At 35.8% G+C, this 15,635-nt stretch overlaps 1 protein-coding gene across 1 annotated transcript in view; it reads left to right on the top strand.

Annotated features, from left to right (window-relative positions):
* The window catches only part of LOC149788893 (plexin-A1-like), a 159,867-nt gene that overhangs the window by 33,136 nt on the left and 111,096 nt on the right, over nt 1-15,635 (top strand). Inside the window, exon 5 of the mRNA XM_089973565.1 lies at nt 4,789-4,959. Coding sequence (XP_089829691.1) covers nt 4,789-4,959 — 171 coding nt within the window. The remainder of the gene's footprint in view (nt 1-4,788; nt 4,960-15,635) is intronic.

Genomic DNA, 15,635 nt, shown 5'->3' with positions numbered 1-15,635 from the left:
CTCATGTCGTTCCACGAGAACATGCACAGCACAGTGTGTTTCAATGGCGCAACATTGGAGGCCTTCCCAGTCACCAGTGGAGTCAAACAAGGCTGTATCCTTGCGCTGATGTTCTTCGCCATCTTCTTCTCCATGCTTCTCCAGTATGCCTTCAAGGACTGCAGTGAGGGAGTGTACGTCCATACCAAGGCTGATGGCAAGTTGTTCAACATTGCCCGTCTCCACACTAAGACTAAAGTCACAGAGGTACTCAGAAGTGCCCATGTGCATACCATCTGGCAGAAGACATATTCTGCAGACCAATGGTGGGATCATCAGCCTCCCACCAAACTAAAATATTTAGCTATGCAACAGGTTTTTTATTTACTGCTATTAAAATGTGGCTTTTTGTGTGTTGGGGTGGGGAGAAAACTAATTTTAATGATGTAATACTTATCTCTTGCTATTGCCATTTTCTCTCCTCCTCCACCACATTGATTCCTGTGTGTTAAACGAATGAAAGACAGTGTGCATGGGCAACATATCTGGTATGATCTATTGTGTTCTGGAATCATCTGGTCCACCCTATTAGTAGGACAAATTCTTGTTATACAGTCAGGGTATTTGCAACCCATGAGAGTGGCAGCTGCACAGTAGCAACAGGTAAGTATTGCATAGTTAAAATCACTTTTACCCCCCACCCCACCCCATTTTAAGCTTATGTTAAATAATCTACATATCTGATATACTGATTCTGAATAATAGTGAAGGTAACTCCTGTCTTCGAACTTATAAATGATTTGATTTTGGCATATGTTTGCAAATTAGGCAACTAGATGGTCTGTGAGATGTTTAAGTCTACAGTATACGACCATTGGAATGTCTTGGAATATGTCCTTCAAACATTTGGATGATTCAGCCTTGTGCCAGTGCTTCCAAATGATCTGTTCTAAGTTTGGGGCATTGGGCTGGAAAGGGGACACGCTTGTTGGTTTTCTTGGTTTATATTTTAGGAGTGCTCCTATCAAAGTTTAGTTTTGTTAATAGCCCTCTCAGTGTAGCATTTCTGTATCCTTTTCATCTAAGATGCCCTGTCAGTGCAACAAATCTCTTTTTAAAGATAGATAGATAGATAGATAGATATGAACTTATCTAAGTTTACCATTTTGTTTTCACTTGCATTGAAATTCAAGATTTACTTTGCAAGAAACGGTATTATAATGCATTGTAATAACAGTAATGCATTACATGTTTTCCTTTACCAGAACTCCTAGTTCCAGTCCAAGCTAATTATTCCCTCCTCCAACACAGATTGGAGGCCCAGAATTAAAAAGAACATGATCCCAGTCTATAGTTCTGTGCCAGAGTATCCATCACTTGTCCTGTTTGGATTCACATAATTTGTTTGTTTTCTTTGCGTTTCTCTTTATTGATTACTATGTCACTGGGTTTGCATTAGTGAGTTACAAGAAGGTCCCATCGGACACACACCCCTTCTGCCTACTGTACTCTGGTTGTGCCTGATTAGTTGTCTCTGGAGTGATCAAGTGTAAGATTTCATGAAAAGTCACCACACATACATAAGCAGGAAGAAACATCCTACTTCCTCATCTTCTTCACTGAATAACCCACCCTTTTCCCATGATGCATCTGGATCTCTGCCCATATTGGGGAAATATCTCCCCATGTGGGGCAGGAATGCTCTAGAATGACTGCTGTGAATTTCCAAAAGCCAGGGATCCCTAGCACTCATTTCAAACCATTAGTGTCCATGGGGGATCCTTCCTTGTTCCTTTCAAAGGGAAGGAGAACACCAGATAGCGAGTTGCACCTCCCAATTACTGATGAGCAGTGCCCTATGAAGACTGATGTCCCACTGGCAGAGATGAGCTAATTGCACCATCTTCAGAGGGAAGAGTGGTGATCTGAAATGGAGTTGTTAGTCAGATCTTCATTACTGGATGGGTCTATGTTTTTTTTCCAGGCATCAGTCACTGGGCACCATTCACAAGTGACTATGCACCAGTCAACAGTGATCTACTGATCACTGGGCTCTGAGCATTGGTCACTGATTACCAGGTTTTGATTTTCATTCTGGAGAAAGTGATCTTATTTCCCATCTGTTTTTATGTTTCTGCTTGATCCCTATGGGAATAAAGATTCAGGCTGTACTTGATAAACTATGGATTAGCATCCCAACCTACCCAGTGGTACTGTATAATTCTTATGGTATGCATCACCACTGCTGGGAAGCAAATCTTCGCTCCCATGATATCATGGATGTCTCTGTCTTGGTTTCAGGGTAATGTAGACATAACTGGTCATGGGTGCTTCATTGCATCTGGTCTTGCCTAACAGAAAGGAGGGCCAAATGCAACTCACTTCCAAAGCAGTGATCAGAGATCCCATTTTGCCTCAGAGGACAGCTAGTAGAGTTAGTCACCTACAGTGAGTGATAATGGGAAGATAGGAACCCATTTTAATGTCTCCCTCTCTGGGGTGAGAAACTGTTAAGGACAGTTCTTATTCAGGAGCTGACGTAGGATGGTGATGTCATTTCCATTATGGCAGATGCAAATAAGTTCCAGAGGAACCAGTTACAATGGTGTTTCTACCTCCATAGTCCCCAGCTACTTCCTATCTCTCAAATCGGGTGTTGGAGAAAGAGGAAGTTTGGACATTCATTGAAACAATGAATGAAGTTACTACCTGATTCCTCCCTGCCCCCCCCCCCCCATGTTGTTCAAAATCGTCTGGATAAGAAGAATCTTTCTGGGGCCTCCTCTCTTTGAGATTTTCTCCATTTTCTGCACTTAGTGATGATCTTTGAGCTGACACAGAAGTTTTCCTGTTTTAGGAGTTTGCCAGGCTGTCGTTGGTGTAGTTTGTCCATTGTTCTGTGCTCTAGCTACTGTTTTCTCAATCCACCTATTTGAGCTAATTCTTCAGCATAGCTCCTAAACCTTCTTCCATTGGACTTGTGCACATCTCAGATTGGGATAGCTGGGGCCTGGGACAACCTTGCAGTAAAACTTTGGATGCCTTGGAACTAGAGGCCCTTAATCTTGTGATGATAGCTTCACATTGTTAATTACATTATAGCTGCTTCCTTCAGTCTCTTGAGGGAGTAATCATTGTCTCCAGTGGTGCTTCAGTGTTTGCTTTAGGCCATAGTGAAGATATTTTGTCATTTGCTGAACATTTTAACGAAGCCCTTGGCAGAGCTTCTTCACCTTTGACAGGGATGCTGCCTTGGAGATGTTGAAACTGGCTTGGAAGTGTGAACCCACCCTGACCTCCCTGTGGGACCGTATTCCAAGTTCTTCAAGTTGGCATGGCCTCAACAGTCTCACAAGCAGCCTGAGTTCAAAGCTCATCCAAAGCAAGGCATGGTTTAGAGGCCAAGGGAGAAACTCTTTTTGGTCTCATCCCCCTTCACATAGGAGAGAGGTGATCAGCCTCAGGTAGTTGCACCCTCTCTTGCAGTGCTTTCCTCTTCCTCAGAATGGAGACTATCACCATGGTCAGGAACACTATAAGGCCCTGTGACTGGATGGTTTCAAATGATCTTCAGGCTGCATTCCTTTGCATCCCAGTCTTCCTGCCACACAGAAAATAACTCAGTTCAGGGGGTAGTAGCAACCCACATGAGATCTATAAGGATCTCTGCCTTTAATTATTTTATGGCTAGCTAATGCATATCATCCTCAGAAACTTCTCTGTCCCTCTCTTGGTTGACAGAGACTTGTCTTGGTCTTATCAAAAATCTGGTGAAGTCAAATTTGATCCCATCTCTGGACTTTTTCACCAGTCAGGGAAAGTTCATGTTTCTCCAGATAGGATTGACCATATGCTGGCCTTCATAATAGGTCTTCTGGCCAAGACTTCATTGTCGGCTTGCCATTACCTCTCTTTCCTGGGAACCCTGAACTTGGCTGCAGAGATTAGGGAGGCTTCACTTGGGTCTGTCCAGTTTCTGCTTCTAGCAAGCTGGTTACCACACAAGCACCTGGTATACGCTCTGATCCTCCTGATAGCTGACTTTCACCAACACCTGCCTAGATGTCTAAATTGAGTTTGGTTTCTAACTAGAATCCCATTTCATATCCTTAACTCTTTCTGTACACTGACACATCAGATTTGTGACTGGGGAGGCCCAGTCTTCAACCAGTTTACATTAGTGAGCACTCCTACCATATGGATAAGTGTATTTGTTTTCTCTGCAAGATTTGTTGAGGCTATCAGCCTCTTTCATAACTTAAAAATTCATTAATACAGAAGTGCAAGCAATGTATTAATACTGTTAACACATAGTCTTAGGGGTGGGATGGGTTAAACTAGTTTAATTGTGAAATACTTGCCTGCTGCTATCACAAAGATTCCCATTGCCCATCCTTCTCTGATGTCCTGTACTCTAGGTTCAAGTCAAAAGAAGAAGATATCCCTTTGTTCGTAATGATGACGGAGTTGGACTGGGATCAAGTTATATTCAATTCTGGCCCTCCAGAGAGTGAAGTCCCAGTAATGAAAGCAATGCAGTAGTAGCAAATAAGTGTTACATAATTTAAATTAGTTTTACCTCCCCTCCCCCAAGAAACCCCCAACTAAATTTCAGCATGCATAGTATGTCAGATTTTAAAAATATGTGTTACTGATTCTTTTTAAACCTATTTTATTTTATTCTACCTATCATGCCCATCTTCACCATTCTCCCCCCACCCCGCTGCCTTATCAGTGAACTTGGTTACATGAGTTTGTAATATGTAATCGTTTAAATTTTCATTGAAGATTCTCTTTTTTTTCTGGCAGGGCTGGAATTAAAGACAAAATTATATGCAGAACACCACTATTGGAGAAGACTGCAACAGCAAGCATCATTTTGATATTTGATAATCAGACATATAAAACTGTTCCCAAAAACTTCACATATTTGGCAAATCCTGTAATAGAAAAAATTCAACCCAACAAAAGTATGGCAAGGTAAGTTGTAAGTCTGGAAAAGTAAAATCACCAAATAAATATATCTGAAATTGAATTCATGCATTTACTTTCTGTTGTGCATGGTTTGGTTGATAACTAAAATCAACCTAAATGTTTTTGCTTCTTTAAATGCCATTAAATGATTTTAATATTTCACAACTGTTTTTAACTATCTCCAGGTTGTTGCCTAGAAAATGAAGTGTATAATTATTTCCTCACCTTTCCTTTTTTTTTTAATGAAGTTGGTGGTTTTCTCCCCATATACAGTACAGTTGATGTGTATTTTTGGAACTCCATGCATTGTGATGGGGGTGGAGAGAGTGAAGGTGATTAAGAAAAAATACCATCCGCCATCTCTCTGCACATCCTGATGCAGCGGCTTGGGGAGAAATGCTCTGCACACCATTCTTTCTCACTAAGTCATCAATGAATGACCACTGCAGAATGGACGTGGTTTCTATCAAATGGTTGTAGTTTACTGTATGACTCCTGCAAGCATACTCTTTAGAGGTTTATGAAAAGAGAGAGAGAGATTCCATTTTATCTACATCATCATCAGATTAATATAGACATTTCCTAGTTTATTTGAAGATTGTCTAATAGACTTAATAACAAATAAAATTTTAGGTAATATTAACATAGTTGCATTGCCTTGAAAAACTGTAATATTACTACTGTACTTTTTTCATTTACAAAAGGCTGAATGACACCTTTTGCAATAAGTTTACATTTATACTTTATTCAAAGAAATCTGAACAAACTTAGGGACAGACTTTGACAAGACCTTGTTGGTTTTGTCTAGAAGAGTGCAAAGTTGTCCTACTGTTTAAACATGAAAAGTAATCCTTGGAGGTATGAACATTTAAATTCCCAATGACTGTTGATTCTGTTTAAGAAAGACAACAACATAACAGAAAACATGGAATTTACACTTAAATGGGAACCATGTTTTGTCCTTGAAAAGTAATGACCCAGTCACAAGGCTGAATATAGATGTACACAGCTACAAACTTTAGTTCAATTCTGATTGCATTTATGTTGTATGGGACTGGTCATTCAATTTACTGTTCTTTCTGATGGGTTCTTTTCTTTTTCTTCTATTCATCATGATCACAGGTAAATTTGTTTCAAATAATGTAAACCTTTGGAAACTTAAATGTTCTCTTCCTAATAAAGAATATAGACTCAAGCAGATGTTCTGCAGAAATAATGACAGTGACCATTGTAAACATGTTTTTTTTAGCATCAGAGGACAATGTCTCTAACATAAAGCCATCTGACTTGGTATGTTGCACTTTACACCTCAAATTATGGTCTCATTATTAACAGCGGAAGTTTGGTAATTAATCTTAATTAATCAGTTATTGTGAAATAAATAAATTATTGTTGAAAACTTTAAAATCTTATATGTTCAACAAATTTAAGGCATTCTGCATGGTTGTATCGTATATTTCCTATGATTTGTTCTTGTAAGGGCCCATGGGTCATCTTCGCTGATTGGCTGTTACAAATGTGAATCAATAATGCTGATCAGCTGATCCATGGTGGAGATGACATCGGCCTGTCGGCTGAGGTGTGGTGGTTATTTGCAAGTATTCTATCACTCCGTTGTAAAGTGTTATCACACTTCAGTGAATTGGAGAGATTAAGTCCCACACACAATGTGTAGGGTTCCAAAACTACATATGAGCTGTACTGTAGAAGGTGTATTTTTATTGTCATGCCATTTATATTGTCATGGTCATTTTTATATTTTATAATTTAACAACCTTACTTGACTTGACACAGTATACCCTAGTGTAAATGTGACTGAAATTTAAGAAATGTCATGAGATTTCAGTCACATTTTTATTAGGGTATACAGTGCCAAGTCAGGTAAGGTTCTTAAGTTTTGGGCAAAATATTAGTAAGAATTCACTTAACATTTTTTAGAGGTGTCACAAAAATATCACTAAAATTTTGGTGAGATTTCACAAACATTTTGACCGAAACTTTCACTCAAATTTTGTTGCAATTTCATAAAAGTGTGGACTAAAATTTTCACTAAAGTTTTAGTAAGATCACACTAAAATTTAACTGAAATTTTGGTGAGAGTTCACAAAAATAGTGACCAAAACTTTCAGTGAAATCTTAGTGAGATCTGATTAAACTTTCAATTAAACTATGGTGAGATTTAACTAAACTTTTGGTGACATCTCACTAAAATTTTGACCAAAATTTTCATTGAACTTTCATTGAATTACTAGTGAAATTTAAATGAAATAGTGAAATTTCTGAGTTACTATATACAGTATTTTACAGTAGTTTCAGTAATTTTTAAGACATTTCACTAAGTTTCAAATGGAATAGTGGATACAAATTATACGGCACTTTATTAAACACTGTAATATTAAAATATAAATGGACAACAATTATACAGCTGCTATAATTATGAGTCACAGTATATGTGAACATCATACTGCAAACGTTGTTTGAATTTACAAACTGATGCTAATTTGATCATTTGAACGAGCCATCGATCCATAAGCAGCCATGACAAATGTTTAACAAGTTATAATAACTCTGATTTTACTCAGATTTATAACACAACTAAAATATTTTGCTAATATAGAAACAATAATATCACTTGTGACATTGAAAGATTACTCTACTTGTGGGCCATGAAAACTCCACAAAGATGACCATCTTTGATAGACATGGATATCTGGCAACAATATCATCACTTACCCCACAGTCTGTGATGTATACGTTGTCTCTACTTAAATTCCGAAGTTAATCAGTTTGGAGTTATATAGCTTCCCAAATTTGCAAAATGCTGGCATTCAGTTTTATTACAGATTGACCAACTGCATTGCCATCGACTTTGCATTCAAGCCATTCTCATTTCCACATATTTTTCAAACCATTATTCAAACTCATGTCCAACTGGAAAATTTGAAATGCCATGTTTGGCAAGCTTGCTCTTTCCCTTTGTTTATGTTACATGATGGTTCATTGGGCAAGTACAGACTTTTGACCAATGAAAAAGCTCTTTATAGTGATCATCTCCTAAATAATATTTGGAACAAATACTTTTATAAGGATTGTTGCAGAATGGAACAGACAGACTGGTTTCTTATTGAAAAAAAAACAGCTACGGAGATGATATGAAAAAAATGGTCCATGTCGAGGAAAATTGGACTCAGGTCATGAGAAAAGTGGAATTTTGCTTTAAAATGGAAAACAATCTTGTCATCCAGGGGCAGTTAAATCCAATTCAAGTTAAACAATAAAAAAGAGGAAAAATGACAAAGAAAGATGTGGAAAGAAGTTATTGTTCCCAAAATGAACAGTAAAATTAGAGCTACCAGAAACAGAAAAATAGTTTTGATGAAAATAATTAAAAATGTACACAAAACAAAAATAAATTGTTTAAATGGAAAAAGGTTCATTTTTTATATTAGTAAAGTACTGTTTCTCAGTGATATTTTATTCATTGAAATTTCAGTATTTTACAGAAGTTTCAGTAATCTTTAAGACATTTCAATAAGTTTCAAGTGAAATAGTGGATACAAATTATACGGCACTTTATTAAACACTTTAATATTAAAATATAAATGGACAACAATTATACAGCTGCTATAATTATGAGAGTCACAGTATATGCGAACATCATACTGCAAATGTTGTTTGAATGTACAAACTAATGCTATTTTGATCATTTGAATGAGCCCCCGATCCATAAGCAGCTATGAAAATGTTTAACAAGTTAAATAACTCTGATTTTACTCAGATTTATAACACAACTAAAATATTTTGCTAATATAAAAATAATAATATCACTCATGACATTGAAAGATTACTCTACTTGTGGGCCATGAAAACTCCACAAAGATGACCATCTTTGATAGACATGGATATCTGGCAACAATATCATCACTTACCCCACAGTCTGTGATGTATACGTTGTCTCTACTTAAATTCTGAAGTTAATCAGTTTGGAGTTCTATAGCTTATCATTTAACATGTGAGCTGCTACTAATTGTTTGGTATGGCCTCAGTTTTGTCATCATTCATCTGCAGCTTGTTAAATTGTTTAAATGGAAAAAGGTTCATTTTTTTATATCAGTAAAGTACTGTTTCTCAGTGATATTTTATTCATTGAAATTTCAGTGAGATTACAGTCACAAAATCTCACTGATATTTTTAGAAACTTTGGCTAAATCTGACTGACATTTGGTGAAATACCATAATTTTGGTGAACAAAGGACATTTCAGCAAATTTCGTTGAAATTTCAGTCACATTTTCACAAGGGTAGTCAGGATTGTGCTGATTTGCTGTAACATCTAATATAATCAAAAACACACAGTGTCATGGCTCTCATTCAGGATGCTATAGACCACCATGGATCCATCTTCATATGGGAGTTTAATTTGTTCATGAGAAGTTAAATAATTCTTATTATTGTTTTAGCAGACAGTACAATATTAAGTGATATAATGTTTTTGGTCCTGTGTGTAGTTTCTGTAGCAGAGGGAAATGTAAGTAGCTTAAATCATATCTTCCTGATTTTGGTTCTGTTATGTTTGGAAATTGTGCATTGTAGTTAAAAAAAAATTTTACAAACAAAATGAAACATTTTTTCATGACATTATTCAGTGACAGACTCTAAAACGGATAAATTTACCAAATGAGTATTTCACTTGCATTTTGTTTATATTCCATCTGTTTACATTCCATTTCATTGTTGTTTATATTCCATCTGTTTACATCCCATTTCATTGTTGTTTATATTCCCTCTGTTTACATTCCATTTCATTGTTGTTTATATTCCATCTGTTTGCATCCCATTTCATTGTTGTTTATATTCCATCTGTTTGCATCCCATTTCATTGTTGTTTATATTCCATCTGTTTACATTCCATTTCATTGTTGCTTATATTCCATCTGTTTACATTCCATTTAATTGTTTTTTTATATTCCCTCTGTTTACATCCCATTTCATTGTTGTTTATATTCCATCTGTTTACATCCCATTTCATTGTTGTTTATATTCCCTCTGTTTACATTCCATTTCATTGTTGTTTATATTCCATCTGTTTACATCCCATTTCATTGTTGTTTATATTCCATCTGTTTGCATCCCATTTCATTGTTGTTTATATTCCATCTGTTTACATTCCATTTAATTGTTTTTTTATATTCCCTCTGTTTACATCCCATTTCATTGTTGTTTATATTCCATCTGTTTACATCCCATTTCATTGTTGTTTATATTCCATCTGTTTGCATCCCATTTCATTGTTGTTTATATTCCATCTGTTTGCATCCCATTTCATTGTTGTTTATATTCCATCTGTTTACATTCCATTTCATTGTTGTTTATATTCCCTCTATTTACATTCCATTTCATTGTTGTTTATATTCCATCTGTTTACATTCCATTTAATTGTTTTTTTATATTCCATCTGTTTGCATCCCATTTCATTGTTGTTTATATTCCCTCTGTTTACATTCCATTTCATTGTTGTTTATATTCCCTCTGTTTACATTCCATTTCATTGTTGTTTATATTCCATCTGTTTACATTCCATTTAATTGTTTTTTTATATTCCCTCTGTTTACATTCCATTTCATTGTTGTTTATATTCCCTCTGTTTACATCCCATTTCATTGTTGTTTATATTCCCTCTGTTTACATTCCATTTCATTGTTGTTTATATTCCATCTGTTTACATCCCATTTCATTGTTGTTTATATTCCATCTGTTTGCATCCCATTTCATTGTTGTTTATATTCCATCTGTTTACATTCCATTTCATTGTTTTTTTATATTCCCTCTGTTTACATTCCATTTCATTGTTGTTTATATTCCCTCTGTTTACATCCCATTTCATTGTTGTTTATATTCCCTCTGTTTACATTCCATTTCATTGTTGTTTATATTCCATCTTTTTACATTCCATTTAATTTTTTTTTATATTCCCTCTGTTTACATCCCATTTCATTGTTGTTCTTTTATGGTCACAGAAGTGCAGTTAGAGTTTGTGCATATTACTTTCGTATCTTGTCTTTGTTCATTTTCATTTGCATGGAGCAGCACAAAATGGACATGAATTTACAGAAATCATATTTTCCATTTTCAAGAGTGTTAAAAGAATAGAACTGTAGCATGTACATCTTGTTTTATTAAAAGTGTGCTTTAATGAATTGGAAAATGCATAAAATGCAAGGGATGTAAATGATTAATAAATAAAAGTATAATTGTAACTGTATTAAGTTTAAAATATTGTTGGAAAGTATTTGTCAGCAAATTTTATTTTGTTATCTCATTTAGTTTGTAAAATTGTTCAGATTCAACCACCGATGACATTATGTCAGTTGCATTTGCTACATCTTCTTTTGCAGGAACAATATCATCACATGAAAGAGGAGAAAAATAGTTTGAAAGTGTAAAGAATCTGATCCTCAGTTATTATGTGAAAGGAAACATTGGGAATTTTGTATTTTTAAGTCTATTCGTTTATTTTATTCATGTTTCATTCTTTTTTCTGTTATCATTCATTCTATGTTTATCATTTGTGTCCTCCGTTTCTTGTGCATTGATTTTGTATTTTACTTATGTTCAGTTTACATTTATTCTGCATTCCACTTCATCATGGATTATGTGGGTTATTTACTCTACATATTTAGAAATAACCCCATCTCCAATGAATTTGTTATGTATTCCGGCTTACAAGGCTAGAGCATTTGCCACAACTGTTCTCTAACTGACTTTATCCAGACTATGGGATGGAGATTTTTATCTAAGCGATCTTTCATTCCAAGGGGCTCAACTCTATCTTGTAGGACCTATAGCTGTGGTACAACAGGTCACCTTTCCAGGTCATTTTACAGTTTCACAAGACATGGCTTCACAACTTCTGCTGGAGTCGCGGGAGGAAAATTTTTCCCATTTTGAAGCTGCTTGCTGACAAATGGGAGTTTTCTCCATTTGGGTTATCTAGAAGCTGTATCACATAATTTAGTGGACTGGAGATGGCATCTTCAGGGGAAAGGTGATAAATTTCCCTCAGCCACTTACCTATTCTCCAAAGGTATTATGATTGGATGATGTAGTCAAAGTAGAAACTATTTTTTTCTAGTAAAATAACCACTAGGCCACCAGAGTGGTCCATGGTGTTATGTTTACAGAGAAAAGTAAATTTGTTGTACCATGAGGATATTGTTTGTGAAATAAGTGACTGCTAAGAAGCAACCAAGTTATTGAACAAAAAGATGATTTCACATAAAAATGATTTTTATGATTCACTGGCTTTCATCTGATGCAAAAAATTACTGGTTTGTCTTTTTTTCTTTCTTCAAGATAACATGTGATTCGTACAAATGTATGTTTGAAAATTTTATTATAATGTTTTACAGTTATAATGTTCTAAAACCCCAGTCCGCTGTGAAACATTATAAACAATCTTTATTCTATTTCCATATATCTCTATGGCTACCTGTCAGTGTACCATTCAATTCATTCATGATAATAATAATAATAATAATAATGAGGACTTTGTATAGCGCCTAATCTTTAGAAGCTCTAAGTGCTTTACAACATTAGACAGCACCTATAAGAAAAAAAACATACAATGATATGATTACAAAAACAAACACCATGAAATTAGAAAACACAAAAAAACATGCTGAGAATATTTAAGGTAGGAAACATTATTAGGTCTTTAAGTTTGTTCTTGCAGTTGAAATAAGTGAGTTTTGAGTGCACTCTTTAGTGGGATCACTGTGTCTTTGTGTCTACGTTCAGTGGGCAATTTATTCCACATTGCTGGGGCCTGGTATGCAAAAGAATGCTGTCCATATGACTTTGTTTTCATAGTGGGAATAATGAGTATACTATTGTCAGAAGAGGAGCATAAGTATCTTGCTGGTGTGTACACATGGGTGAGGTCGGATAGGTATGTTGGACTAGAATGTCAGTGCAACGTAGCACAGAGAAAAAATTTTGTGTTTGATTCTGGATCGAATGGATAGCCATTGTAGGGTACAGAGCAGTGTGGAGGTGTGCTCTGATTGTGGTACTCTAAGTATGATCTGAGCAGCTGTGTTTTGAACTTTTTGAAGTTTCTGTAGCAGATATTGATATGACTAGACAGAATTGAGTTACAATAGTCCAGTCTTGAAAGTACTAATGAACACACAAGTGTTTTAGTGGCATCAGCTGAAAGATATTTGCGAATTGAGCTGATGCGTCTCAGCTCAAGATATGCAGCCTTGCATATGTTCATGACGTGTTGGTGCAATGTGAGAGAACTGTCCAGAGTAACACCTAGGTTTTCTACTGATTGTGTGAATTTGATGTTGGTGTTGCTGATATTTATTGTTTGAGGTAAAGGATATGAATGAGAAAGTCTGTGTGTTGTGGTAAGAATGACCTCAGTTTTGTCATCATTCATCTGCAGCTTGTTACATGTCATGAATAATTTCACATCAGAAATGCACCTCTCTACACCTTTGATGGTAGCATCAACTTCAGTTGGGTGGCTAGATTTTTTTTGTATATTTGGGTGTCATCAGCATACAGTTGGTGAGACACTGGATGATGATTTATGACACTTGAGAGAGACTGAGTGTATAGAATGAAGAGAACAGGTCCAAGAACAGACCTCTGTCGAACACCACAACATAGATCAACTGGGTTGGAGTGAATTCCATTTGCAGATACAATTTGTGTCCTGTTGACCAAGTAGGACTTGAACCACAGTAAGGCTGTATCATGAATGCCAAATACATGCTGGAGACGGTGAAGTAATGTATCATGGTCTATTGTGTCAAATGCTGCAGACAAATCAAGGAGGGTGAGGACTGTAATCTTTCCGCTATCCAACACAGAGAGAATGTCATTAACTACTTTTAGAAGTCAGAGTAGTTTCATTACTGTGGAAAGGGTGATATGCAGATTGTACATTGCTAAAATCACTGTTTGAATTCAGATGAGATACAAGCAGGGATAGAACAACCTTTTCTAAGATTTTTTCTATGAATGGGAGATTAGAAATAGTTCTTTTGTTAGGTTTGCTTGGATGTTGTGCATTGGTTCTATTTATCATACGGAAGTTTCTCTTAGTAGCAGATAAAGGTGGAGGGTTAGGGACTGATATGTCAATACCCATCCCAGTCTAAATTTAAACAAAACCGCTCATGTTACTCTATGCTAGCAAAGGTTGTTGATTACATTAAATCAAAGCTGATGGTTGCCTGTGTCATGGACAGTGGAGAATCTATTGGTACTTTATGCCTTGACTTTATGAAGACTTTTGACATGGCTGACATAATATACTTGCACTGAAATTTTAAAAGAACACATGTTCTCATTTTCATGATTCTATTACCTCTAAGCCAGCAGGTTGTGTTTTGTAACATTAAATCAAAGCTGATGGTTGCCTGTGTCATGGACAGTGGAGAATCTATTGGTACTTTATGCCTTGACTTTGTGAAGACTTTTGACATGGCTGACATAATATAATTGCATTGAAATTTTCAAAGAACACATGTTCTCATTTTCATGATTCTATTACCTCTAAGCCAGCAGGTTGTTTTTTGTAACATTAAATCAAAGCTGATGGTTGCCTGTATCATTCATCTTGGCAACATTAAATCATAACTGATGGTTGCCTGTGTTATTCATATGGGTAACATTAAATCAAAGCTGTTGGTTGCCTGTATCATTCATATTGGTAACATTAAATCAAAGCTGTTGGTTGCCTGTATCATTCCTATTGGAAACATTACATCAAAGCTGTTGGTTGCCTGTATCATTCATATTGGTAACATTAAATCATAGCTGTTGGTCAAAGCCTGTATCGTTCATCTTGGTAACATTAAATCAAAGCTGTTGGTAGCCTGTATCATTCCTATTGGTAACATTAAATCATAGCTGTTGGTCAAAGCCTGTATCATTCCTATTGGTAACATTAAATCAAAGCTGTTCAGTGCCTGTATCATTCCTATTGGTAACATTAAATCATAGCTGATGGTTGCCTGTATCATTCATATTGGTAACATTAAATCATAGCTGATGGTTGCCTGTATCAATCATATTGGTAACATTAAATCAAAGCTGTTGGTCAAAGCCTGTATCATTCATCTTGGTAACATTAAATCAAAGCTGTTGGTTGCCTGTATCATTCATCTTGGTAACATTAAGTCATAGATGTTGGTCAAAGCCTGTATCATTCATATTCGTATTATTAAATCATAGTTTTTGGTCAAAGCCTGTATCATTCAATTTAGTAACATTAAATCATAGCTGTTGGTTGCTTGTGTCATTTCTATTGGTAACATTAAATCATAGCTGATGGTTGCCTGTATCATTCATATTGATAACATTAAATCAAATCTGTTGGTTGCTTGTATCATTCATATTGTTAATATTAAAACATAGCTGTTGGTTGCATGTATCATTCCTATTGTTAACATGAAATCATAGCTGTTGGTCAAAGCCTGTATCATTCATCTTGGTAACATTAAATCAAAGCTGTTGGTAGCCTGTATCATTCCTATTGTTAACATGAAATCATAGCTGTTGGTCAAAGCCTGTATCATTCATCTTGGTAACATTAAATCAAAGCTGTTGGTAGCCTGTATCATTCCTATTGGTAGCATTAAATCATACCTGTTGGTCAAAGCCTGC

Source organism: Sinohyriopsis cumingii, chromosome 11, assembly GCF_028554795.1.
Source record: "Sinohyriopsis cumingii isolate HCF-2022 chromosome 11, ASM2855479v2, whole genome shotgun sequence".
NCBI classification, from domain to species: domain Eukaryota; kingdom Metazoa; phylum Mollusca; class Bivalvia; order Unionida; family Unionidae; genus Sinohyriopsis; species Sinohyriopsis cumingii.
Note: the sequence above shows the minus strand (reverse complement) of the source record. Positions and strands in the feature narration are given on the sequence as shown.